General features: G+C 40.8%; 1 protein-coding gene across 6 annotated transcripts in view; it reads right to left on the bottom strand.

The window, feature by feature from the left end:
* Positions 1 to 5,289: 5,289 nt before the first annotated feature.
* The window catches only part of agtpbp1 (ATP/GTP binding carboxypeptidase 1), a 28,014-nt gene continuing 7,633 nt past the window's right edge, over positions 5,290 to 25,670 (bottom strand). For 4 of the 6 annotated variants that reach the window (XM_085425698.1, XM_085425700.1, XM_085425699.1 and 1 more), the window contains 22 exons: positions 24,694 to 24,757; positions 24,340 to 24,486; positions 23,809 to 23,940; positions 23,545 to 23,638; positions 23,383 to 23,420; positions 22,897 to 23,105; positions 22,599 to 22,776; positions 20,688 to 20,782; positions 20,172 to 20,288; positions 19,111 to 19,877; positions 18,940 to 19,023; positions 18,688 to 18,777; positions 18,371 to 18,519; positions 18,094 to 18,181; positions 16,019 to 16,163; positions 15,470 to 15,620; positions 14,420 to 14,600; positions 14,076 to 14,205; positions 13,571 to 13,702; positions 12,876 to 13,052; positions 10,943 to 11,094; positions 5,290 to 6,870 (listed from right to left, as the gene is read on the bottom strand). In XM_085425698.1, coding sequence (XP_085281824.1) covers positions 6,708 to 6,870; positions 10,943 to 11,094; positions 12,876 to 13,052; positions 13,571 to 13,702; positions 14,076 to 14,205; positions 14,420 to 14,600; positions 15,470 to 15,620; positions 16,019 to 16,163; positions 18,094 to 18,181; positions 18,371 to 18,519; positions 18,688 to 18,777; positions 18,940 to 19,023; positions 19,111 to 19,877; positions 20,172 to 20,288; positions 20,688 to 20,782; positions 22,599 to 22,776; positions 22,897 to 23,105; positions 23,383 to 23,420; positions 23,545 to 23,638; positions 23,809 to 23,940; positions 24,340 to 24,486; positions 24,694 to 24,757 — 3,483 coding nt within the window. In that variant the 3' untranslated portion in view covers positions 5,290 to 6,707. Of the gene's footprint in view, positions 6,871 to 10,942; positions 11,095 to 12,875; positions 13,053 to 13,570; positions 13,703 to 14,075; positions 14,206 to 14,419; positions 14,601 to 15,469; positions 15,621 to 16,018; positions 16,164 to 18,093; positions 18,182 to 18,370; positions 18,520 to 18,687; positions 18,778 to 18,939; positions 19,024 to 19,110; positions 19,878 to 20,171; positions 20,289 to 20,687; positions 20,783 to 22,292; positions 22,335 to 22,598; positions 22,777 to 22,896; positions 23,106 to 23,382; positions 23,421 to 23,544; positions 23,639 to 23,808; positions 23,941 to 24,339; positions 24,487 to 24,693; positions 24,758 to 25,670 lie in introns of all 6 variants that reach the window. The other 2 variants (XM_085425704.1, XM_085425701.1) reach the window with 2 other exon arrangements.

Here is a 25,670-nt window from a genome sequence, read left to right as displayed (position 1 = left end):
AGCTTTTCTCTCCATGCTGCCTTCCTCAGATTAACATTCCCCTCCAACTCTCCAAATTCCTCTCATCCTCCTTTCTGCTTTTCACTCTCTCCCTCCCTTTGCTCTGACTTTGCTCCCTCCTGCATCTTTCTGTCCAGTTATACCAATTTACATTCAGTATCATACACTACTGATTTTCAGAACACATGCACTGGCTTTTGTTGCCCCCCCCCCCCCATTCTCCCTGTGTTCATCTCCTCAGAAGCAAGAGATTTAAAAAAATCTCACAAGAAGTGATTCATTATCTACTTATAGATAATGATTTATTGATTTATGTGATTTATTTCTATTAGCACAGAAATAAATCACACCGAACCAAACCCAGACGGAGATTTGCTAACTTGACCTGATGGTGATCTTGTGACCTGACCTCTGTCATCTATGTTTCACAGGTTCATTTGCAACACTTTTTTTATTTTTATTGAAGCTTTGATGGAAACTATACAAACACATACCACTGTAAGGGTCTGCCGATCATTTTCTAGTCCTCAGCAGTGACTTGAGGGCTGCCGTGCTTCAGGAGGCTGAGTGAGCAGAAAGGATTACATCATCAGATTTTCAAAACCTCCTCTTTCCAAACTGTGACTGGCGAATTCGTGTGGGAACAGAAACATTATCTTTTTTTTATTATCCTCATAAGTAAATCTGCCTAAAGAGGAACAAGGTCCTCTGCTTCTTTCCTTTCCAGATATAAATATGATATTATTATTATAATTAGGGGAAAACATGACACACGTACAGGGTTCGTTTTCCACTACCAAGCATTTTGTGCTGTATATCTTCCAGCATGCCTGTAGGGGATGTTTAAAGAATTAGCAAGTCGCTGACCTTTTTCTGATCTGTTTGGATTTGTGGATGTGAAAACTTCTCAGTGCGTTACAGAGAGGTGAGCAATGCACAGATGACGGCGCTAAGAATAAAGAAAAATAGTCTTCTGACAAATAAATGACTGCATAAAGGATGAACTTATAGCACATATAATTAAACAAAACTTGCTTTTTTGAGGATAACAGGAGTACTAAAAGTGCAGATCCGTGTCATTGTTCTTCCTGTCCTCGTTTGTGAATAAAGCTCTTTTTAAAGAAATTACTGTGGGACAAAAGGATTCTAGCCTTCAGCACAAGCTCATTTCCATGAGTTAGAAAAACTAAAGTGGATATCTTCCAAAGTTTATGTTTTTTGTACTCAAGATTCGGCCTGTATTTCTGTGCCTAGCAGTGAAGAGGCAGAAACACAAGCAGGGAATTTCATTCCTAAGACGACCTAGTTAATTTGTCCAAGTCAGACTACAAAGGCCTCATATTAACATTGGCTGAACTTTAAAATTATTTTCTGCACACATAGCAAAGTCGTGAGCATGCAGGGAACAGGGTAAATGCAGGCTGGGGTGTTGGTGTGTCTGCCTCTACCCAGTAGTCAGGCAGCAGCTTCTGCTGGGGTACTACTGTAATGGGGTTGTAAAGTACTTTAAAGATTTTAACCATCTTTTTTTTATGGTGTAGCTATAACTAAACTTGGTTTTATACTTTGCATGTTTGTATTTGGCTTATATGCTTTTATTTTGAAAATTGTTGCTAGTGATACTTCCTACCCACGTCTCCCAATTAAGGCAATGAGGCACATCTGACCTAAAAATAAATAAATAAAAGTGAGACTAGGCCAGGATTGGGCGTCAGCACAGCAGGCGAGCCACAGCAGAGCAGCCGCAGCAGGCATCAGAGACCCAGCAGAGCAGGGACGGGAGCAAAACAGACATCACTGGGAACCCCATAGAGCTGTTTCTTCGGAGCCAGCGTTGGACATGTAACAGGCAATTTACACTGAAATCCTACTGATGAATGATCAAGTGTATGCCTGCCATACTGCTACAATGGTATCTAGAGCCTTTGTTTTAAGATGCATGTCGCCGTGGACACAACGCACTGCTGGACTATTTGCTCTGTGTGATTTTAGTTTTGGCTTGTACTCTCTTATATTAGAGAAGAATCTCTCTGTACTCATTCAATCATCAATCATTTCCTAACTCTCTCTTTTCTTTTACATTTCAAATGAAAAGGAATGAAAAGCGGAGTCAACGCTAAAGTGCCGAGGACTGCACTTCCTCTAGCAGCTACTTAAGGCTATCTCCAAAGTAAGCCCACAATGACTCCCAATGGGACCAGAGTACAATCACAGCCAGTATAAAGGATTAAGCCAATGCGTCCCAACTCCGCTCCTGATTTATTAAGTTTCACAGTAAGATCCATCCCTCGATCATCACATCTGGCTTCAAAACTCAACCTGAGGCTTCAAAACAGGTGTTCACAAACCAGTGGCTGACACCATGGTAGCATAATCTCTTCTGTGTCGGAGTTGAATCAGCAGTTGAAACATATCACCAGAACTTACCATGAAATGCTACGATTTTGTTCACTTTTTTCCAAGCTCTTCTTTTTTTTTTTGTCCCTCTAAACACAAAGTTGAACCACGCAGTTATAGCTTCAGTGACAGTCACCGTGTACTCCCTTTCTGACCGCCCGTGACATCAGGAGAGTCCAAGTTGATGGGTTTTTGCAGTGCATCATCGTGAAAATTTTCACCAAATTTGAAAAAAATGCAACAAATGTGCCTCGATTTGTCCAGACCAAATGAAGTTACTCAGTTAGACAAGCGTTTTAAAACTTTGCCCTGTATTTGATAGAGAATAATACCCGTAATTTGTTTAGATATCGAGGGTGATGTTTACTCTACAATTGTGGCCCCAACATATTAGAAAGTATTATTAATGTCAACAGGTTAAACTAAAGCAACTATACAGGATTCTGGTTTTACAATAGATTTGAAGCAACATGAATCTCTCCAGTAATCCATTATTAACAAGCTAACTCCCCCCCCCCCCCCATCGGCTGACTGAAATGATTTGTGTGCATGGCGCCAAAGCTGGACGGGCTGTTTATATACAATCACTCTAATGCTGAGATTTAGAAGAGTGTCTGTCAAAGACATCAAGTGAAAAACCGCTGTATATAAAAGCTTAACTAGGATCTTAACCACAGTTTAATGGACTGACATTCTGAAGTCTTGGCCTCTTTTGAAGCCTGAAATGAACATATTTACATGAGGCTGGGTGCTGATCTATAACTATGCCTAGTAATCTCAGTTAGCAGCGCTGATCTATAGCATCTGTGGATGCCCTGCACAGTCAATTAAAAAAAAAAAAAGTAAATAATGCAACTTCGACTTCTTGGAATATCTGCTGGGACAGTTAACCACACTGCAAGCCACATCATTTGTCAGATACAGGACCGTGCAAATGACTTGACACCCCTCATTTCTTTATATTTTGCTAGCAAAACAGGAAACGGGTGCAGTGATTTATTGACACCAAAACCAGAGTTTACAAGCTTGAAAGTCAACACAGCCTGAAAACGTTTTTTCCTTTAAAAAAAAAAAAAAAAAAACAGAAAGAAAAGAAGCTCTTTTAATGTGTTTTGCTTCTCATATCTTTAGGATCAATTACAGTTGTTTTATTAAATTCAAAGAGAAATGTTTCCATGAGGACAGATTTTATGTGAATTTCTTGCTCACTCAAGTTTCACAAAACACACGTCAGTATCATAGTGAAAAGTGTACAGTTCAGGAACAAAAAACTAAATATGAAATAAATAAAATGCAGCAGTTTACCATATTCACATTTTATTTCCCATGTATTCAGTCTTAGCTTTTATTTTCTGCAGTACAATCAACTTAAAATGAATAACTATCCCAACAAACGCAGCCCAGCATTGCACATAAGCTGCAAGAGACAGAAACATGACAGACACGTATCGCATATTATACTGAAATTACACGTGGATATCCCTCAAACACACACACACATGCACACGCACGACAATAATGCTGTGTTTCTAAGATGTCCCAAACAAAACTTTTTTTTTTTTTTTTTTTTTTTTTTTTTTTTTTTTTTTTTTTTTTCTAAATGACATCAGAAACAGCAGTATGCGACATTACGTGATGGCAGAGCTTCAGTTCATCCTTTGTCATTTTTTTTTTTTTTTTTTTTTTTTTTTTTTTTTAATAAATAGGACAGGGGGAATGAATGAGAGAGAGAGGGGGAGAGAAAGAAAGAAAACCAAAGGGGAGAAGAGACGGTGAGAAGGGGGGGGAAGAGAGACAAAAAAAAAAAAAAAAAAAAACTCCTGGGTCACCTGTATGGAGAAAAAAAAACAAACAAACAAACAAACAAACAGAGGAGACAGCAAACAACAAAGAGCAACATAATAATAGAGAAAACAAAGCACCATCACAATAAACTAGCTAGTCATAGATATCAGTATTTACTAAGTAATAAACAATATTGTGCAGCACGCAAGATAGACAGCGCACAGTGTGCTTTGAGGCAGCAGCCAAGAAAGCTTTAGTCCGTGTCTGTGAATACCCATGTGTGCATACCTGTGTGGATCAGCATGCTTGCATTCCAAAGGTTTCTCCATGTAATGATCTGCTAGGGAGTGTGGGGGGGCCTCAGCCCCGTCCTCCAGGGTGTGAAGCGGGTATGGAGGAGATCAAAACTCCAGACATCCAGAGGCCCCCAGAACACAAAAGACCATGGAAGACCAACAGAGGGGCAGCCGCGCCACTGTTCCAGTAAGAGCTGAGGAGAGTCCCAGATGAGGGCTCACTCAGCAGCCGCGGAGCAGAAGCCAGGGGGGGTTGCAGTGACGCGCCCGTGAGCTCCGCCGGCCCCCAGCTGCGCCTGAGTGACCGAGCCCTAGGCCGAGAGGCCGGGGGCACCCCACCTCCAAAGGGGGCCCGAGCGAGCCCCAGGCCCCAGGCCCCGACAAGCGGCCGCCAAGGAGTGAGCCGGTGTGTACCCGGACGCCCACTCCCAAACAAAACTTAAAAGGAAGCAAAGGACAGAAAACAGAGGAGTGAAATGGGTTTAGAAGGAAAGAGAGGAGCGAAAAAATTATTGGGGGAGTGAAGCCGAGTTAGAGTGGATAATCAAATTGAAAGCAGAAACACACTTTAAGAGCATTAGCTGAGCAGAATAATGGAATAACTTAAACTCCTGCAAATGTGCACACACAGTCTGCACCCACACAGAAAAATGTACGTACAGGAAGCATCACACAAAAAATACTTAATAATTTAAAAACAGCAAGCAAAAAACAAACAAACAAATCAACCTGTACAACAGAAACACATCTCTATGAGCAGGAAAAAAAACAATTTGATACTCGGCACCATCTGTTTTTACACATGGGTCTGTCCTACACAACTCCACAAAATATACACACAAGAGGAAAGAACAACGACGGGAAAAACATTCCAGTATAGACAAAAGAGAAGTGTTACCGTCGAGCTTTGGGCTGGGCTCAAACAAACGAGGTGACTAAAGATGAGGTTTCCACACTACTCGCATTCACTTTGTCTTTGTTCTGTGTGATTTGTGTTTGTCCAAAGTGCGCAAGGGTTTTCTGCTCTCTGTGCAGCTCATGCTTTCTTGTTCATCACTACTTTGTTATACTAACACGGTTCATAAAAAACAATGAAAACACCGACATGTGGATGCTATACATTCCACCTAAATGTGTCACTGATGTTAGTTTGCAGTGTTTACATCCACGTTTTAAATACTGTACAAGGTTTGTCTTTATAAAGACGTGAACATTCTGCTTGTGTGTGATATGAATAGCTTCGGTTTTGGATAAAGCAAGGCAGAGAGCACATGGGTGATCGGCCCACGTGTCACGTTGCCAAAGAGGGAAGGAAGTAAGGTCACGGCTCAAGTCTGGTTACATCTGAGCTGGTTCTTGTTCAAATGATGTTCAGATATGACAGCTGTTTGATCATCTGTGCATCCCATTTCAACAGTGATACCTTGGCTTCTCAAAGAAAAGAAAGAGACAAGCAAAGAAGGCCTGAACAAACTAAATGAATACAAAGTTAAAGTGCAGGGCAACAATAAAGAAAGCTAGAAAGAGGAAATAAGAAGGCAGGCAGATTGGATCTCGGTGCTGGCCAGTGGAGGAGATCCAGTTTCCCTAAATCACCTGCAGAAGTGTTTCTATCAAACACAGCGTCACAGATGAGAGGGCTTTCAAAGCCTACAGAAGCCACTGGCTCTATTATACAACTACAACCTTGGCAGAAAGCTTCAGCGTGAGTTTGGAAGTGATAAAAAAGGAGCAGCGAGTGGACCGGGGTTCAAGTTAAATGTCAAAAGTGCCTGCTGGTTGCAGCCCTGTGCAGCTATATGTGAATCTCAGAGGCTATATGGTGTCTGAGGTCAAGGCTTACAGTTCATGATGATTAAATTCTGGTAGTGAAAGGTGAAAACATTCATTAGAAGCTTTATTTTTTGTATTACTGTAGCTTATATCAGTCTATCTGAAGTGAAAGGCAGGTGGAGTACCGTTAGGAGCAGCACGTCAGCCGCATAGACAAGAGTAAATCTATCAGGTCGACGCACACCTGTGTGGTGCTTATGTAGCATTTGGATTTGTATTTACAGCAGGGTCAGGTTTAAATCTATGCTATTTATCCAGCAGTCAATGTGAGAAGTGTTGCTATGTCACCTGTGAAATCTTTAAATTTAGATCATCTAAAAGCCCAGGCACCGGCTGTTTGTAAGCTCAAACTGCCAGGTACAGATGAGATTAACCCCGCAGCGCTGATCCCTGCGATTAGTACGAGTCGGACAGTTGATCAAGGTGGTCGGGATTCTCGTGGACGTTGTTGCCGTGCTCGTTTTCGGGCTCCGCGTCCTCATTGTCACTTTCTGCGCTGTAGTCTATAGCCTCCAGAAAGGACGGCTCGTCCTCCTCCATCACATAGGTAGTTGGGCTGCTGGGTAACAAAATAAAGAGTCACTGCCACGCGTGTCATGGATGATGGTTAAACTGGAAGAATGGCAATGTTCAAATTGTGAAAGCACAATCAAAACATAACAGGAGCTTTCATTTAAAAATAAATAAATAAAATGTTTCTTTATTTTGTGATGTTTTTAGTCAGAGGCATGATTTAATTTTTAATTTAAATAATATACCAGTAAGACAGGTCATTATTTTTATTGCTGATGGAGTTTGTGATTATCTTGGATTCACTATTAAATTTAGTCAAAGACAAATTGATTTTTTTCCTCAAAGTTTGATTAAAAAAATTTTCTAAATGAAAAGGCAGCAAAAAAAGATCTGAGAATCTAGATTTAACATTTTTGCTTGATATATGACTTAAATGACCGATATATTCATAAAACTGCTGCAGTTTGTGACCTTAAATATGAGGAAATGCTCTCTTTCCTCACATTTCTACTGTTAAATGCCACATAAATAATCAGATCCTGCCGGTAAGAGTAATTGCTTAAACACAGAACAAGAAGCAAACGCAAACTCTGCAAAACAATTATACATATTAATATAACATTTACAAATCATAAAAACGTAAAGACCGCTAACACACATTAAATGTCTGCTTTGACCAATGAGGCAGTTGGGTTTTTTCTGTCGGTCTTAATGGTTAAATGCTTGCTGGTTCTTTGAGGTTTTAGTGGCTTTAGTGGGTTTTTAATGGTGTTAATGGTCTGAAATGTGATCCCAGGGAGACAGTCGATCAGGGGGGCTCAGACAATGATCTCCCACCAAGCTCGCCAGAGTATGAGTGGATGAGAGAGACAGAGACAGAGAAATTACGCATCAGTATATGTACAGCAAACGTGTATGTGTATGAGGTAATGTGTGCGTGTGTAATGCTTGTTGTCCAAGCAAATAATGAAAGCAATGTGTCAACCATTTCAGGCCATTACAGAAATATCAAACCAATTCACACACACACACACACACACACACACACACACACACACACACACACACACACACACATTTTGTGTATCCACCAAATTGCAGTCATCTCCATATACCGTCTGTCTGAATATACAAATCCATATATGTTCATTAAAACCCAAATCACCCTCAGTCACACAAGGATAAACTTCCACATCTGCAGAACCTTCTAAATCGTTCTGGTCCTTTCTTATGCGCACAAAAAAAAAAAAACAGACCCCATTGCTCGTATCCACCCATTTAAGCACTCCAGTTATTTGAAGACACATCCCAGTGGCCACAATATCATCGTTGTGATGAACTCTTAAATGGTAAGTGGTACTATACCAAGCCCCACGAATAAAGCCATAAATCCAGGATGAGAGCGACCAATCCCAGAGGGTACTAATGCCCACACACACACACAGCCACACAAACACTTTTGGAGTCCCTTAATGATCAGACACATAAATGATGAATGAATATATCAATATGAGAGTAGAGTAGGTTAGTAACAGAGAGACAAGGAGATGCAGGGAGAAAGAGATGTAAGCATTAAGTGGTTTGGAATATAGAGCCATCACTTGGATTCGACTTCTTTAACAAAGCAGAAGCTAATGTATTAAAATAAGAAATGAAGATAACCTTGGTGGTCACGGCTTGGGTTTGGCCAAGCTTAATAATTTATTGGCTGTGTTGAACTAAGTACAATCTAATCTGTGGCGACCTCATATTTCTGAACTGGTCATTTCAATCGAGGTGATTAGATAATGCATGAAGCTACTGGGTGATTTCTTTTTCTTCTTTTAGGGTGAAGAGCAGTGCTGACTCACTGTCACTTGCTAAAATATGGATGAAGATGCCGAAAACTTGAGTGCAACTATGGTTTTTGAATGAGTCTGTATTTAGATGTGGACACTAAATTTAGAGTTAAAACTGCATTTTTTTCCTAACCCATAAAACTCTGATGTAGATTAGATTTTTTCTAAACTTTAGTTAATGTTGGTTTGTCAGACAGATACGTCATAATTTCCTAATTATAGCAGGTCCGCTGGGTTCGGTGAGAAAAGTCCGACAGTCCAACATGAGGCCCGATTAAAAGGTTAAAAATAATTTTTCTTTAGAAAAGGATTTAAATGTGGTAACTTGTCACGCATCTCTGGGATGCTTTCAGAGAGGCTTTCATTTTTAATACTGCTGCTTGGGAGTCTAGTTCTATTTCCATACTTCTAACCACTTCCATATCTGGAATTTCGCCACAGAGCTCAAACTTGTGCAGAGACGACAAAGATTGCGGCGTGTGATGACAGCTGGGTCTCCGGTTATGCCCGAGCAGTTTCCAAACCTAAAGATGTACGTCAGTTTAAGGTCACCCCACAGGGTGAGACTGAAGGCTGAGTTTTCCTGCAAGGTCCTGAGACGCCTGAGCAGGTGCACTCGGTGATCCGAACAGTAATACGTGGAACTGTGTGACGGCGTACGCCGCACTGAAGAGGCACAAGTTTTTTGCCACCACAACATAATCATCGCTCACCACCCTTCCCACTCACCAGACTTGGCTCCCTGTGACTCTGTCAGTTTGCCCGAGATAAAAATCAAATTGAACAGCTCCCATTTTGACACACTGGAGAGGATCCAGCGCGCATCGCCGACGCACAAGCGCGAGGGACAGAACGAGACTTTCAAGGAGCAATCTTAAAATAGCAGCCGCGCTGAAAACTGGTCCGGAGGTGCACGAGAAGCCAAGGACTGCACCTCATATAGTCTACGACAGAGTAAAATAGAGAGCAGCAGCAAATCTATACATGAACCATCTATCTATCTCTATATGAAAACATCAAAACAAATACCAAACGTGGTAAGTTTTCTTTTAATCCTATGCCTGATACTGCAGTTGTATCCTTTCCTTTACTGCACTGGGGAATGAGAGCATAAGAAATGAAGTTACTGTACACTACTGCAACAAACTGAACACGTTGACACAAGAACTATAAAGAATATAACTATAGAATAAAAAGGCAGATAAGATTAGAGTTCATCTTAACAGCTGAACTATAAAGACATTCAGTTTTACCATCCTTTGACACTTAGGCTGTATGAGGACACGCTGTGATACTGACTTTAATAAACTGCTTTCCCACTTTGTTGCAAATGTATTCCAGCTATGGAGGGAAGCTAATCTCCACGTTCCACGCACATGTACCATCAACTACTTCACGCGCCCCTTAACAACTCTACTGTGTAGGTGTAAATGGTTTTATCAAAAGAGATCTTCTGGCTGTTTTAAGAAATAATGATGCTACTGACAATTATTCATGACCACTTCCCTCTCAGACCAAAGTTTTCATTATATTCCTCGCACATGATCATTGGTAGAATTTCAATGATGCTCACAGCAGCCCTGCATAAATTCAGGCCTTCATTTCATTTCATTTCATAACACTAAGTGCAATAATCTTTTCTGGCATCGTTGTATTTTTACTCAGTTGTATATAGCATTCGTATTCTATTTTTATCTTATTGTATATTTTTATTCTATTTTATTCTACTGTATATAGTATATTATTTTATTCTATTCTGTACAGCTGTGTACTGTATTTATTCTTATTGTATTCTAATTTTTGCGTCATAACTTTTGCACTGTCCACTTCCTGCTGTGACAAAACAAATTTCCCACGTGTGGGACTAATAAAGGTTATCTTATCTTATCTTATCTTATCTTATTTGTTTCTTGAGTAGTGCTTCAGAGCCAGAATGACAGTCACACCGTTGAGAATCAGCGCCGAGGGGGAACGTGTCTAGCAGTAATGAGGATATTTGTGCAGATAAAAAAAGAAGGCAGTCTGTAATCATTTCCAGGTAGATTTATGGTCACAGAAAACATTATCAATATCTCAGATACCTTGAGAAGGTTGCAAGAGGACAAGAACTCAACAGCTAAGAAACAAAAAGCTGAAAAACTTAAAACAAAAAGGAGAAAAAGGTTAATGAGGAGAGTAGTTTTTGTTTGCTGTATTGTTTCAATAAGACCAAATTCCACAGCTGTGTGTGGCTTGTTCAGATGACTGCACAGAGTCATGGCTTTTTTCCACAATACTAACCTGACCACTTTGGACTGTGTCCCAATAATATCGCTCTCCAAATCCAGTAGGTGTTGGTGGTTCCGGAGCCCGGTCAGCCTCTTCAGCCTCAGCAGTGCCACGCAGAACTGAGCTCCCATCTCCTCCAGCTCTCTGGTGCCGATCTGAAGACCCTGGAGAAAACGCTAAATGGTAAATGGTCTGCACTTACACAGCGCAGTTCTTAGTGGTTCTACAAAGTGCTTTAAAATGTGTTTCTCAATTATCCTTTCTCAAACACACTCCAATGACGGCAGTGCTACAGTGCAAGGTGCTCGGCTGTGATAGCGGGCGACTTGGGGTTTGGTGTCTAACACCAGGGAACTTTTGCAAGTGGAGAGGGTTGGGATTGAAACACCAACCGTGAGATGACTGGACAGCCCGCTGTACCTCCTGAGCCCAAGATTTTAAACTCGATACGTTCACCAGAAAACAAACTAAAAACTCACACACATACTCGCAAGTACTTTCAATATACTGACATATTCAAAAATAACTGCAAAGGTCAGAGTGAAATCTAGTTTAAAATGACTGCTGTGGGTTTTCTAAAGCTGCTCTGGAGCCTGGGGATAGAGTCATTGTCCAGCTTCAAACGCCCCAATTCTCGCTGCGGCCAAGCACTTGGTAAGAAAACTTTTCATGTGGAGACATGATCATTTATTTCATTTTCAGGGACACACATTCAAACACATATGCACCCCTTCCTACACCCACACAAAGTCTGCACAGTTCATTCGTACAAGCAAATGCAAACAGGGACACACTAACCTTCAGCTCACCCCGAATCCCGACCCCTCCAAAAAACCCTTCATGTTCTTTCCCTCCCCCCAGAGCAGAACAGAAGGAGGAACATCTAAACTTGGCCACAGACATATGCAGCCACAAATCAGGAGACATTAGTTCCTGCACATCTGGACAAAAACTTTCATGAAAACCAGTAGGGGTCTTAATCAGAGCCAAAATGGCATTGTGGGACTCAGTGTTAGATGTTGACATTGGCAGGAATCAATAGGAAGGAAGTCAGCTGGGATGGAACACCATGGAGTTAGAAAGAAGAAAGGGAGGCAGCACAGTCAAAAAGGGAAGAAAGAGAAAGGACTGAGAAGAAGCAAAGACAAACAGCACCGCAGCTCCACCTGGTGGGCATGCAGAGGAGCAGAGGGGCACCTCCCTCTGAGAAAATGACAAGCTTGTTCAAAAGAACATTTTAATTTCAGGGTCATTACTCTAAGCTACAATAAAATGCCCAAGTCTTTTATTTGTCCATACAAAGTATGGGTACTGTTAAGATCTTACCTGCACTCTTATTGCTGGATTGCACACGTGTTAATGTAAAATATAATCATAAGTTTTACACATTGCCAACCTCACCAGAGTAAGCAGGTGGGGCTGTTTGGTAATGTGCCTCAGGTGCCAACAGCTGCAGTAATCTCCCTACAGGCAACTGTATGAATAACTATGAGCGATTATTTAATTATCACAAAATTAACTGTTGGCTGGAGCTTTTCATTAAATAGGAACATTAAAAGTAGTGATTTAATTTGAAGGGGAAACAACTGTATTTTTCTGCATGGGTGCAACTCACTGCTCTGCTTATTATAAGAACACTGTGTTCGAAATTCGTTCCAGAGGTGGGCGGCACCTGCTCAAATGAAACCATTTCTTCACAGTCAGTGAATTTTCATAAAATGTAGCAAAAGTTAGTTTTGAACAGCCTGTCCCATCTACATGACAGGACAGCACAGAAGTGTTGTCATGAGAGCAGAGCTCTTACAGCTCTGTTAAAATGAAGTCTAAATTGTTATTATGCTAGATAAAGACTGACTGTACAGTAGCACTCTTTGTCTAGTATCGGTACCAATTTAATACTAGTGTTCGGTAGCAATCCATACTGAATAAACAAATATACCCATACCTTATATTTGCCCTGATCACAGCCGCAGAGCGTGCTCTCCATTGTATAGCTGCGTTGCACTCCGATCTCTCGCCAGACAACCACGCGGGCGGTTGCCTCTTTGGAGCGCTCCACAACAAAACTGCAGCTAGCCATGCTGAAGGCTGGAGCGATTTGGGACAGGATCTTGGGAAGGGTCTGAAGAACATATAAAAAGTGTTTGAGAAGTCTGAATGTCTTTGTGTAGGCGTGTGCGTGTGTGTGCTAGGGGTGCAGATGATTAAATAAAGAAAAACAGGAATCGATAAAAGCTATAGTTATGCAAACCCCCAAATTTGGGGGTTTCATTCCCAAATGCAGACAAAAACATTTTGATGTTACCAGTTTTTTTTGTCTTTGCAAAATGAGTTTAAACCCATTTGAATATGTTTATTAAGACATGGTGACAGTGTTAAAGAAAGTCAACAAACAGAACAGGTAACATTACAAACATGTACTTACTAAAATCAACATCTTAAATATAGTTAATATGTAGCATTAACTATGTGTTGGTGTAATTATAAGTCGACTGATGGCATGTCTTTTCTGGAGTAATACGAGCACAACTTAATAATGGTGATTCAAATTCAGCCCAATTAATATCCACTGATATGTTAACTGTACTTTCAGAAACTGGGCAAGTCTAAGAGAAGTTTGTGTGTACTGCTGGCATTCACCCTGTATCCAAGGTCCTCGTGCAAGTCGCTCGATGTAGCACTGATATTGGACTGCCAAACTGTCTCCTTTACGCTGCAGCCGTACATGAACACATTCTTCTTCCTGGAATGACCGTGGTAGTCGCAAAATACCTGTGCATTCACACACATGCACACACATAGACGGAAAAGAAGTACATTGAATAGTTTTTTTAACCATGACACTGAGACTCGAGTTATAAAATAATGACTTTCTCTGGTCAGTTTGCAAAGAATAACAGCCTCACCCCTCTTTGTGCCTTTACGTTGCCACCCATTGCAATATACCAGTAAATAAAATTATATGTAGCAGAGAGGCGAGCACAGGGTTTAGTTTATGGTAACTATATGTGTAATAAAATAATGCAGTTATTTACAGATGTTAAGCAGCCAAACAGAATGTGCAGCTGGATGGAGAAAAAAAAAAAAATTGTGTCGCAAAGTGGAAAACGCCCCTAGAGTAATTCCAGTTAATTAGAGGTCATACCAGTGGTGCCCTCTGTATGTGTGCAAGGTACTGCAGCAGGCTCTTAGTGTGGTAGATGGTGGGGTGGAGCTCAGGATTGGGATTCTGCCACTGGCGATTCAAATCCTCCCCACTCAGAGAACAACGATGACTACAGCAGAAAGGAGATGGCAGAAGAGGGGAAGGATACAGAGTGGAGCACAACAGAGCAACAGCTAGAGAATCCTTCAAGACAAGATTTGATGTGTGTTAACGTAAAGCTGTGGCCACCGTGCAGGCCCAGGCTCGGCAGAGTGTGTGTCGTTGGTGTGTATACTTGAGAGTTATGAGCGTGCGTTAATTTAGTTCCATTTCTTTTTACTCACTTCCCATTTATAACTCCATCAGGGTTGAGCATGGGCACTATCTTGAAGATGTAGGCCTCCCTCAGGCTGGCTGCCAGTGGGCTCGTGCCCATTAAGAATTCCAGCGTGCCCTTCATTACCCAGCTGGCATTGGTCTCTCCGGGGTGCACTCTGGCAGACAGGAAGATCAATGGACGGTTCCCTGAAGAGCGAGAAAGGAAAAAAAAGTGCAACACAAACATGAGCACAGGGAGATGGAATGAGAAGGAAAAAATCTTCAATTTTAAGTTTTTTCAGAGCAGAAAAACAACATCAGTGCAGTGCAAAGCTATTTGGAAAATAAGAGTATGCCCTGATACCTCAAGGCTGTTTTACTGTAGTACTAGTCATTTCTATCAGTTACTGGGGAGGTTTTTCAATTAAAGGACCCAAAGAAATTATCACCAACTAATGACAGATTACTTGTGATAAAATAACCTCACGTGGATCAAAAATCTACCCATTAACAGACTCTGAAATAGTTTTATCTGCTTAAATAGGCTACAAGATACTCAAGGAGATTCATAAAAGCAAGTAAGTTGGACTTTCAGGCTCAGTTTACTTTGTTAGACAGACTGCTCCCAGCAGTCAGGAATAATCTTCATTCTAAGGATGACAAATTAGGTGTATCTGAAAGGCTGTTTTAGGTGATTTAATCAGAGTGTCTGGCAATGAAACACTTTGGACTTCTTTTACATACACACGATTCCCATTATTGTGATTTTGTTGCGCATTTGACAATTTTAATTGGATAATTCAATGATTTCAACTTTCTACAGCCCAAATAAGTTTGAACTAACTTTGTTTCACCAGAATAAACCTTCAATATCAATACTTTCCACAAGTTCCTGAGTGCAAACAAAATGATGAATCCAGCAGTTTGCAAAATCTATCGACTCCAGATTTTTCTGACATTTAAAACCACACAGCACTGCTTCCTTGACATTTATTGCCAACTCTAGAGAGAGCTATATAGCTTTAACCAAATAACTTTAACTAAATCTCCATATGGATCTACATTTATTTACTCACTAAATTGACAGATGTGATCATTTGAGTTGGACTCGGGCATGGCAGTGATGGTAAGAAGGGGGCAGATGTTCCCCCCGAGGGTTTCGCACAGCACGTCCTGTCTCAGGTAGATATGAGGGGTCCTCAGTGCCTCCAGTTTGGCCAGGTGCATCTGCGCAAAATGACAAATTGCAGCTTTTAAACCCACTCCCATCCACAGCTTCCATTTGAACCCTCAGAGCTTTTGGATGTTTCTATTTTTACATGTTATGGTTGTATTATTCTACTGGCTATTTAATGAGCTGATCACAATTAAGTGATTTAGATTGGGTTTAAGCTGAAGTAATTCCGTGAAGCAGCTCTAGACATATGCAAAAAAATGTAATGTACCTATTCTCTTGATAAGTGACTGAGAGTAGACTGAGAGCTAATAGTGGTCTGCATCAGGGTTCAGATTACAGGTTTGTGATGTAGCAACAAAGGAAGAGTGATAATTACTGTACGAGCGCATCCTAAGACCCATTTCAGTATTCTTGAGGTTACACATGTCTTCTAGTGCTACAATAATACCTTGAGCGTAGAATATGTATAAGGGTAATGATAGGCAAAGTAGCAGACGTCATCTTTATGGCTGAAGGTTGTGCTGAAGGTCAGAGTGAAATACGATTTTCCTTTCTGACCACCAGCTGCGATGGAACTCCTTGCAAAGTGATTCCTACGAGAAGCAAGAACACTTCGTGAGTATCTGTTGAACGCCAACAACACACACACTCTAGTTCTTCATTAGAGATCTCTGCATAATCTTTGCAGGACAATACATAGGAAACTAGTAAACGTGGAATCACAGTCAAAAAACACTTGAGCAAGTACTGGAAGCTATACTAGAAGTTGTAGTATGGAATGACTACCTGAATCCACTGGATGGCACTGCAGTTATTTTTATAATAAATATGCCTGGCCTAATGTGAGCTGTGGAAAACTAACCAAAAGAGAAAGTTATAGCTTTATTATTTCAGATGTTGCATGAAGTGAAGACACCTGCTGTGAAATATTATTTATGCTTCACTTGATTTAAAGAATGGATTAATATATATATTGGAATATTCAGCATATATTTCAATTCAATGGTATGGACATAAGACATTGCAGGGGCCTGTGAACACTGTTAGAGATAGAAAAGCCTTTGGATGTCACCTGGTGCTTGGATATATGTCCACATTTAGTTGCTGCTAAATTCATTTTGATTAGCCCAACACCTCTTGAATGACACTAGTCTCTCATTTACCTGAGTTTCTTTTAAGTTTCTTTCACCCTTTTCCTAAAATTTACAGTTAAGATGAGAGAAAAAGGTCATAAACAGGTTTGCTCCTGCTGTTAATTTATTAGAACTGTCAAAGCAAGGTCTCTCCTCTGGGGCGAGGCGATGACTACACTGTAAATCCTAGTTTTCTCTGAAAATATACCTTATAACTTTTGTCGCTGAAGCTATAAAATATATGATCAAATGCACTCAGTGGCTACCATATTAGGTACATCTTGTGAGAATCAGGTTGGACCACCCTTACTTCTTCATGATGGAGATTTTGGTTTATATTGACATGATGGTGTCACACGGGTGCTGTACATCCATGACGTCAATCAGTTATTCCACCACATCTCAAAGGTGCTCTATTGGACTGAAATCCTGTGACTGTTGAGGTCATTTGAGGGCAGTGAACTCATTGTCATGTTCACTTGTTATAGACTATTAAAGCTTTATGTGCGTTATCCTTTCAAAGGTAGCCATCAGAAGATGATCATAAAGCTATGGACAAACAACAATACTTTAATTATTCTCCAAAGGGCCCAAAGTGTGCCTAAGAAATCCTCAACTCCTACACCTTTACACCACAAACCACAAGCCTGAGCAGTTGATATAAGCCCAGACAGATTCATGCTTTTATGTTGGTTATGCCAAATTCTGAGCCTACCCTCCGAATGTCGCAGCAGAAACTGAAACAGATCAGGCAAAGTTTTTCCAATCTAACATTGTCTAATTTTGGCGAGACCATACAAATTTGAGCCTCTGTTTCCTGTTCTTAGCAAGTGGCTCCACATGTGGTCTTATCTTGCTGTGGCCCATCTTGGCCCAAGGTTCAACATGTTGTGCTTTCACAGATGCTCTTCTGCACACCGTAGTTGTAACAAATGGCTATTTGAGGTAATTTTACCCTCCCATCACACTGAAGCAGTGTGGCCACTGCCCTTTGACCTGTGGTATCACGGCATTTACACCGAGAAAAATACTGCTCACTGGATATATATATATATATATATATATATATATATATATATATATATATATATCTTTTTTGGGTTAGAGACAGCTGTGTGTGAAAATCCTAGTAGATCAGCAGTTTCTTAACTACTCAGACCAGCCTGTCTTGTACCAACAACTATGCCATGTTCAGAGAGTCACTTTTCATCCTGATTCTGATGCTCAGTTTGGTCGTCTACATGCCTAACTCCACCAATCTGCAGTGTGCTATGTGACTGCAATAACAAGAAAAAGTGCATCTAATAAAAGCAGCAAGTCTACTCTTGCTTTAGAGCATTTGATTTTCTGCTCAATTTTGCCCATTTCACTACAATATGATTGCACCTACTTGTAGTAACAGATGTCTGTTCCCGTTCTAACCCAGCGAGGTCTGCCACTGATTGCCTCCTGCACAGAGTACATCAGCACCTGCATGCCTACACAAACAGGGAGAAAGCCCAAACACAAAATAAGTCAAACTGTGCTGTGCAAATTCTCAAGCAAATTACAGTCAAATTTTTTTTGCTGTGCCTTTAATACAGTCTAATTCCATTTCTGCTGTATAAAAATCTTTACAACAAATGAATAAATAAAAGTTCTGTAGGTTGGACTGTTATTCTTCTCACCGTAGTTGAACTGGCTGTTTGACTTCTCACAGTTAATGATGTTGAAACGGTAGGTGGTCCCAACACGCATCCCACTCACTTCTAAGTAAAACCACTGGTGGTAGTGATTACTGTTGATGTCTGAATTCAACACAAGGTCATACTCATACCTGAAGAGATACCACAGAATAAACTCTAAATATGAGCCCAAACATCATCAACCATAAAGAAAACTCATCTAGACCATTTTAGGCATTTAACATTGGTGAAGTCACACACAGCTTACCACAGAGTGGTGTCTGTAACACTGTATACTCCATTGAGTATTAAGTACTTACTTTCTAACTTGAATTGCCTTTCTGAGGTTACCAGACTCAAACTGAGAGTTAAACTTCAGTGATTCACCACTGTCTTCAATAACAGGGCAACTGAAACATAAAAATTAATATACAGTAAATGGCACAACTCTAATTATAAGGAGAAAAGTAGCTTTTGTTAGTACCACTTAACTGCAAATGCTCAATAATGGAAACAAAATTCATCATTTTACATGAGTTTAACCCTAATTGATAAAAAGCTCTAAGGCTCACCTGGGAATGTCCAAGTCATAAACCACTTTATCCAGGATATCATTCGGGTGAATCAACCTCTCAATGTCCTGGAATATCTTAGATCTGCAGCGTAACACCCAAAAAGAAACTGCTAACAGACTAAAAGGATAAATATTCTTCAATTGCTTATTAATAAGGATGACCTCTCACCTCTGTACACCATAAACTCTTTCCAGATGGGGCTCCTTAAAAGTTGGGGCTACATGGCCAAAGTAGTCTGGGTAAGCCACTTCAGCGTACTGTGGGACAGAACGTGTCCCCTTCACCATCTCCACGTATAGGTCAGGGTCATGCAGCGGGAGGAGGAGGGCTGTGTCAGGCACCTCCAGAACCGCTCCTTCCCCTCCCTCATCTTCAGCACCCTCTGATCCACAATCTGAACCTCCTCCTCCCACGCGACGTGTAGCGATATCCCCCAACAGCAGAGGTGACTGTATGTGTCTTGTAGCACTGACTGGGGATCCCTCTTGTTTCACTCCCTTTAAACCGTCCTCTACATTCAGAGCCCCCTTGTCTTCTAGAGAGACACAATCCAGTGCATGCGGTAGTCCCTGTTCTATCATCTGGCCTTGAGGAGAATGCATGGAGGAGGATAAGGTTGTATGCCCATCTGGGGTAGGAATGTGAGTCTCCTCTTTTTTGTCATGGTCCTTGGTGAGGTGGATCGTGTCCAGTTCTAGAGATGCTAGAGAAGCAGCGGGGGTTCGAGAGGTGGCAGAGGCAGGTGGCTGTGTGTGTTGTCCTTTGATAGAGTTCCAGATCTCCTGAGAGGCTGGTGTCGCCATGTGCTCTGGGGACAGGGCTTGAGCTGTGGGCACTATGATTGGACGAGTGGATCGAGCTGAGGATGATGATGAAGAAAGGGATCCTGATGAAGGAGTAGAAGAGGCACCTTTTGAGCCTTCAAAGTTATACCCCTGCAGGAACAATATATTGTAGTTAACAGCTCATGCATTGAAGAATGTCTAGACCAGACTGCTGCCTGTCAGCCAGTAGGATTTTTAGTAAATATTACATGTTCAGTCGACACCACAAATATAATAAATAACACAATTTTGTTGAACTCTTGCAATGTGATAAACAGACTGACACACGGACACATATGCAAAGTTTTAGGCACCTACCCATCATGCAATATCAACACCATGCAAGCACAGAGTCAAGGTCTTAAAGAACTATGAGGACCATGGAGCCGTGTAGAAAATACTGACCTGAAAGTCTTCAGATAGTTCCAGAAAGAATCTCTCATATACTCTCAATTCCTCGAATGGACGACCAGGGCTCTTTGTGGGATGCAGCTTGTTCAGGTCAGTCTCTATGTCATCGTTCTGATTGACAGGAAACAAAGGAAGAAAAACTTCAAATTGCCTGTTATACATTTGTATTTGCTCTGTCAAGACAGCTCCAATCTAGTTCTTATGAGGTTCACCAGATATGGGTGACAAAGTGATTTCAGCACTCAAAAATGGCTGGTAAATTATGACTGCCCTCTACTGGAAATTTAGGAAAGTTCCGATATCAATGACTAGGTATGACTCATGAAAATGTAAGATTTTGTGTTTCACAAAACTAATGATGATATTATAATTTCCAGTGATATCAAAGTTGAATTGTGAATCTAATATCACATAGAGGCAATATGCTTGCCATAGTGAACAAGTGTACCACATGTTAGTGTACTGTTGTCATGTGAAATGTCCCATATGCATGCAAGTATTTGGTATTACCAAAGTGCGATGAGCTTTCTCGTCCTCTTCATTGTCAGTATCAGTTTCTGCCTCCGTCTCCTCATTATCGTCGCTGTCATCCACCACATCATCCACTGGGTACAACACACATACGCAGAAATTATTCCCCTGACATTTCTGTTTGTCTTTTGCCCACGCTGGGGGAGAGAGAGGAGGGGGGCTTATTATTTCTGAAAATGTGAAAGAGGCCAGCACATGACCAGAACAGCAGTCCCCCCCCAGAGGATTCTGGTCAATGAGTTGTAATGCTATGCCCAGAACAGAGGAAATGTTAACAAAAAGATGTGAGCAGCCATGGTCAAGAGATGGGTGATCAAGAGAAAGAAGAGATTCTGAGCACGTTTCTTCAAATAAAAATTCAAGAGCTCACCGACATGTTTTCAGGAATATAAACGAGTCAGCACCAATCGATGCTGTAATAACTAATGTATATCACTGTTTTACAGCGTTCCTGTTTGATTCTACACTCTGCAATAAACCAAAAACAGAGGTAGTATTTGGTAACCTTCTTTTTAAAAAATACAAATACGAACAGTGCTACTTGGAAAAAAAAAAAAGAATGTAATAGAGCTTTTTTTATTTAAAATTTTAGTTGAGACTAAAGGCCCTTAAACACCGAACGTGTTGTGTAAAAACAAAAGAAAATTCAAAATTTTATGAATCTGAATTTGATGCGTAAAATATATAAACACAGAAGGTGTTGCGTTTTTACAAAAAAATCATCCTCAAAAAAAGGACTGTCAAGAAAAGAAAAAAAAAGAAAAGTTGAGCTGATGATGCGCTGGCCCTGATCTTCCTAATGAAGAGAAGAAAGAAACGAGGATTCTGGTTCATCCAATTCTCACGAGAACACAGCAGCAGGGAGAGTATTATGGTTTGGTCCAGGAGTGGAAGCGGTATCCCAGCCGCGTTTGTACATTTCAGGATGTCAGTGGGGCAGTTTGAAGTCTTGTTAGCAGAGTTGGAATCATATATGAGGAAGTACAGAAATCATTTCAGAGAGCCACGTTAGTCGGAGTAGTGTTCGGCTGTGTGTCTGAGGTAAAATCATATTTTTTTTAATTATTTCAATGTCGTTGCATATTCAGAATCAGAATCAGCATCAGAATACAGTACAGCTTTGGATTTGAGCTATGAATGCACTTGTTGCCAATGACCAGAGATCTGATTATTTGGATCCGAAACATCAGGAAAAATTGAGATTGGTTCAAAGAAATAAGTGTTTCAACTCCGTCGAGTAAAATTATTTGGTCCGTTTGAATGGCTGCTTTAAGAAAAGGTCCAAAAAATATATTTCTAACGCATAAAACATTTACACAATTTTACGTGTCGGTGAGACAGGGCCTTATGAGAAAAGAAAAGAACCTCAAATGTTTCATCATGTGCCTTTGCACATGATGTAGGAAGCAAATTAGCTGAGTTAAATGCAAGAACATACGGTATGTCTACTAGTGGGAAAGCAAGACTATGCAATGTGCTCTTTATTACCAACACATGTCATGTGTTAGTTTAGTCAAGTATGATGTGAGGTGAATGAGAAAGAAATAGTGAATCTGTATAATCTGAGGGTTACGTACGTCTTACCCTTCTTTAAGGGCTTGTTGCTGAGCTGGTGACTTGTTGTTCCTGTAAGGCACATTGTGTGCAGCAGTGTCATGAATGTTGTCATTAGCCATTTAGTATTATTTATCCGTCTGTATGGTATAACGTGTTGAAACTAGCAGTTAGGACAGCAATTTTAAAAAAGTGCCCGTACTGTATAATCATAGATGGAAGGCGTGCACATACACAGTGATAAGCTGGGCCACACGCTTGTGAACTGTGTGTGTGTGTGTGTGTGTGTGTGTGTGTGTGTGTGTGTGTGTGTGTGTGTGTGTCCTGAGCTCTCACCCCCAGGAGGCTGGCTGTACAGCTGTGCCACAGGTCCAACTGGAAGTACATGAGGCAGCTGGTAGTGGAAAGCTGATTTAATGGTAGGCACAGGCAGACGGTTTTTAGGAAAACACTTCCTCATGATGAGACTCGAAGTGTTGATCAGTGGATCCAGAGTTCGCACCGGCAGACACTCCTAGAAACAAAGCCACAGAAAAATCAGAGAGCAGCTCAGACCGAAACCTGTGTATGTGGGAAGTAGTTCTGTTTTGCATGCTTTAACTTCTTGTCATTCACATGCAATTTTCTTACTCACAGTAGATGTGTTGTAGAGGATCCTCATGCCATCGGCCTCTATGAATGCCTTTCTCCCAAGTTTGATGTTGGTAATATTCCTGAGGCAGACCAGCAGCCCTTTGCGAATCAACATGTGACGATGACGTGCGTCATTGCGATGCCAATCCAGGTACAGAGCCAGCAAGGCGGGCACATGACTGCCGTCCACTGCACGACGAGCGTTAGTTTCTGAAAAGGGAATTGAAACAAGAAGCGAAACCACTGCTACATATCACTTTGCAATTGTGTGGCGGGACAGAAGAAGAAAATGAAAATAAAAGCAGTAATAAGCATATAGTATATAGGAGAAAGTCACGTGACACTAAACTTTAAGTCTATGTGGAATGATCTATTACACTTTGTGCTCCAGAGCAGAAAAGACAATAAGTGAAGTACAGGCAAAGGATTAAACAACACTAATTAAGGACCACTGAGCTGTTTAATGCTACAAACATAAATTACTCACTGGATTTGAGAAGTGCTCCAAGTGCATCCAGAGCTACCCTGTTGATTTAAAAACAAAAAAGATGGGGTCCAACAGCAAATATGACACAACTATGGCCAGAGGCATATGAATGTGGCTGTTTCAGGTCTGCAAAGGAGTCAGCATTGACAGTTAGACACTCACTTGAGCAGGCTGGTGTTCTTCTTGCTGTATGGTGCTATAATCTTGAACATCAGTTCCACTACTCCATTCTTGCCCAAAGAAATTGCATTCACCGCTATTACAGTAGAAATCAAAATCAAGCACAACTTAGAAGTAAACACAGCCAGTTCAGTTTAATTATTTTTATCAGCTGCTGTCTGGGACTCTGTAGTATTTTTTGGGACTACTTTGCTTGAACTTCATTAGAGATTATAATATATACTGTGAGAGTTTACGGGGACTTACAGTTGGCCGAATAAACCCTGAGAACCTGCAGGCAGGGCAGAAGGAGTTTGGCATTCTGTAGATTCTGTTTGATCAGGCTGATGGTGACGTTCAGAGCTCCACTCAATCGGGCCTTCACACCAAACTTTCTGTCTGGACACACACAGGGTCCAATGTCCCAGCTCAGTAAATAAACAATAGAAACTTTTGATTTTTCCGTACCTTTCCTCTATTTTTGTTTCTGAACAGAGGACTTGTTATCAGTTTTGCTTGTTGTTGTTTTTCTGCAAATGGCTTAAAGTTTTTTCACTTATCCACTTAACACTGATAGCAAAGGCAGTGAAAACAGAACACTCACAAGGACATCATCGGTGTACAACTTCAACATATGTTTTAAATAAACATTACACATGTGGTGTCAGCAAAAACTTTTCAAAATGTAAACATAACACTCTTCATTTACAAGCATGATGCCCAGAGCAAAACAAAAATAAGACAAAAATACAATCACTGGCTCATCCAGTCTGTGTGTGTGTTGGACTGCGACATTACCTTTTGGGCCAACCTTGGCTAAGAGTGAGTGAAGCTGTAGCATGAGCTCCTCACTGGGAGGCAACTCTTTGCTGGCAGAGGTCAGGATCTGGAATAATATTCCTGTTCCTCCTTTGGACACAAACACTCCCATCCTGCGACCCCTGCCTGAGACAGAAAAGGGTTGAGAGCATGAGAACCACATGAACTAGATACTGTAATTATTAATCCAATCAAAAAGTGTAATTTAACACCATGTAACAATTTATTGGTAACAAAAATCAAAAAGTTCACATGTTTAGCAATTGATTGTGTTGTTAGAGCATGAACAAACTCGGTGAACAAAAAATAGAAGAAAAAAAAAACTCCACTCACCCACAGTCAGCAGCTCACTAAGAATATACAAGATGTTCAGGGTGGTCTGAACATCTCTGCTGTTCTGTAACAGTCACAAATAATACATTAGTTAAAAATTATTTGCACGGTAAATCTGAGAAATTTGTGTAATTACCTTGATGTTACTCTACATAAGTGTGAAATCTAATTCCAAATTGAATTCAGGGAGCAAGGTGCTAGAAAATTGAGTCATAATGCAAGTCAGGTTGTGAAAAACTACACACACCCTTACTGCATCTATAGGAATTAAGAGGATAGGTAGCAGGCAGGTGCTTGGTCACAGAATCTCTATAAAAACAGACATTTTTGGCAGTTTGCTGGTCTGGAGTATCCAGCTGTGTGTTTAAAAAAGATGTCAGCAATCATCTTAGAAACGACATTGTTGCTGTCCATCACTCTGGGAAGGGTTACGTGGCCATTTCCAGATAATTAAAAGTCATTTAAAGTCCTTCATTCATCAGTGAGAAAGATTTTTCACAAATGAAAAGCATTCAAAGCAGCTGCCATTTTTCCCAGGAGTGGACGTCCAAGGAGATTCACCTCAAGGTCAGACCATCTAATGCTCAAATGATCTGAGTTGATCTGAATGTGATCTGAACTGTCTCTGCAGGCCTCTGTTAGCACGTTAAATGTTAAAGTTCATAACAGTTCAGCTAGAAAACAGACTGAACAAGTCCAACGTGTTTGGAAGGGTTTCCAGGAGAAAAACCGCTTCTCTTAAAAAAAGGACACAGTAACACTCTTAGGTTAGCAAAGTCACATCTGAACAAACCACAAGACTTTTGGAACAACGTCCTTTGGACAGATGAGACGTAAGCAGAGATGTTTGGCAGTAATGTGCAGCACCATGTTTGGTGAAAACTAAACACAGCATATGAGCACAAACAGGTCATACCAGCTGTTAAACATGGTGATGAAGGGGGTGATGATTTGGACTTGTTTTGCAACCACAGGAC

This window comes from Rhamphochromis longiceps, linkage group LG12 (assembly GCF_057381845.1).
Source record: "Rhamphochromis longiceps isolate RC_006_pf linkage group LG12, R_longiceps_female_GT1.1, whole genome shotgun sequence".
NCBI classification, from domain to species: domain Eukaryota; kingdom Metazoa; phylum Chordata; class Actinopteri; order Cichliformes; family Cichlidae; genus Rhamphochromis; species Rhamphochromis longiceps.
This window is presented reverse-complemented; position numbering and strand designations above follow the sequence as displayed.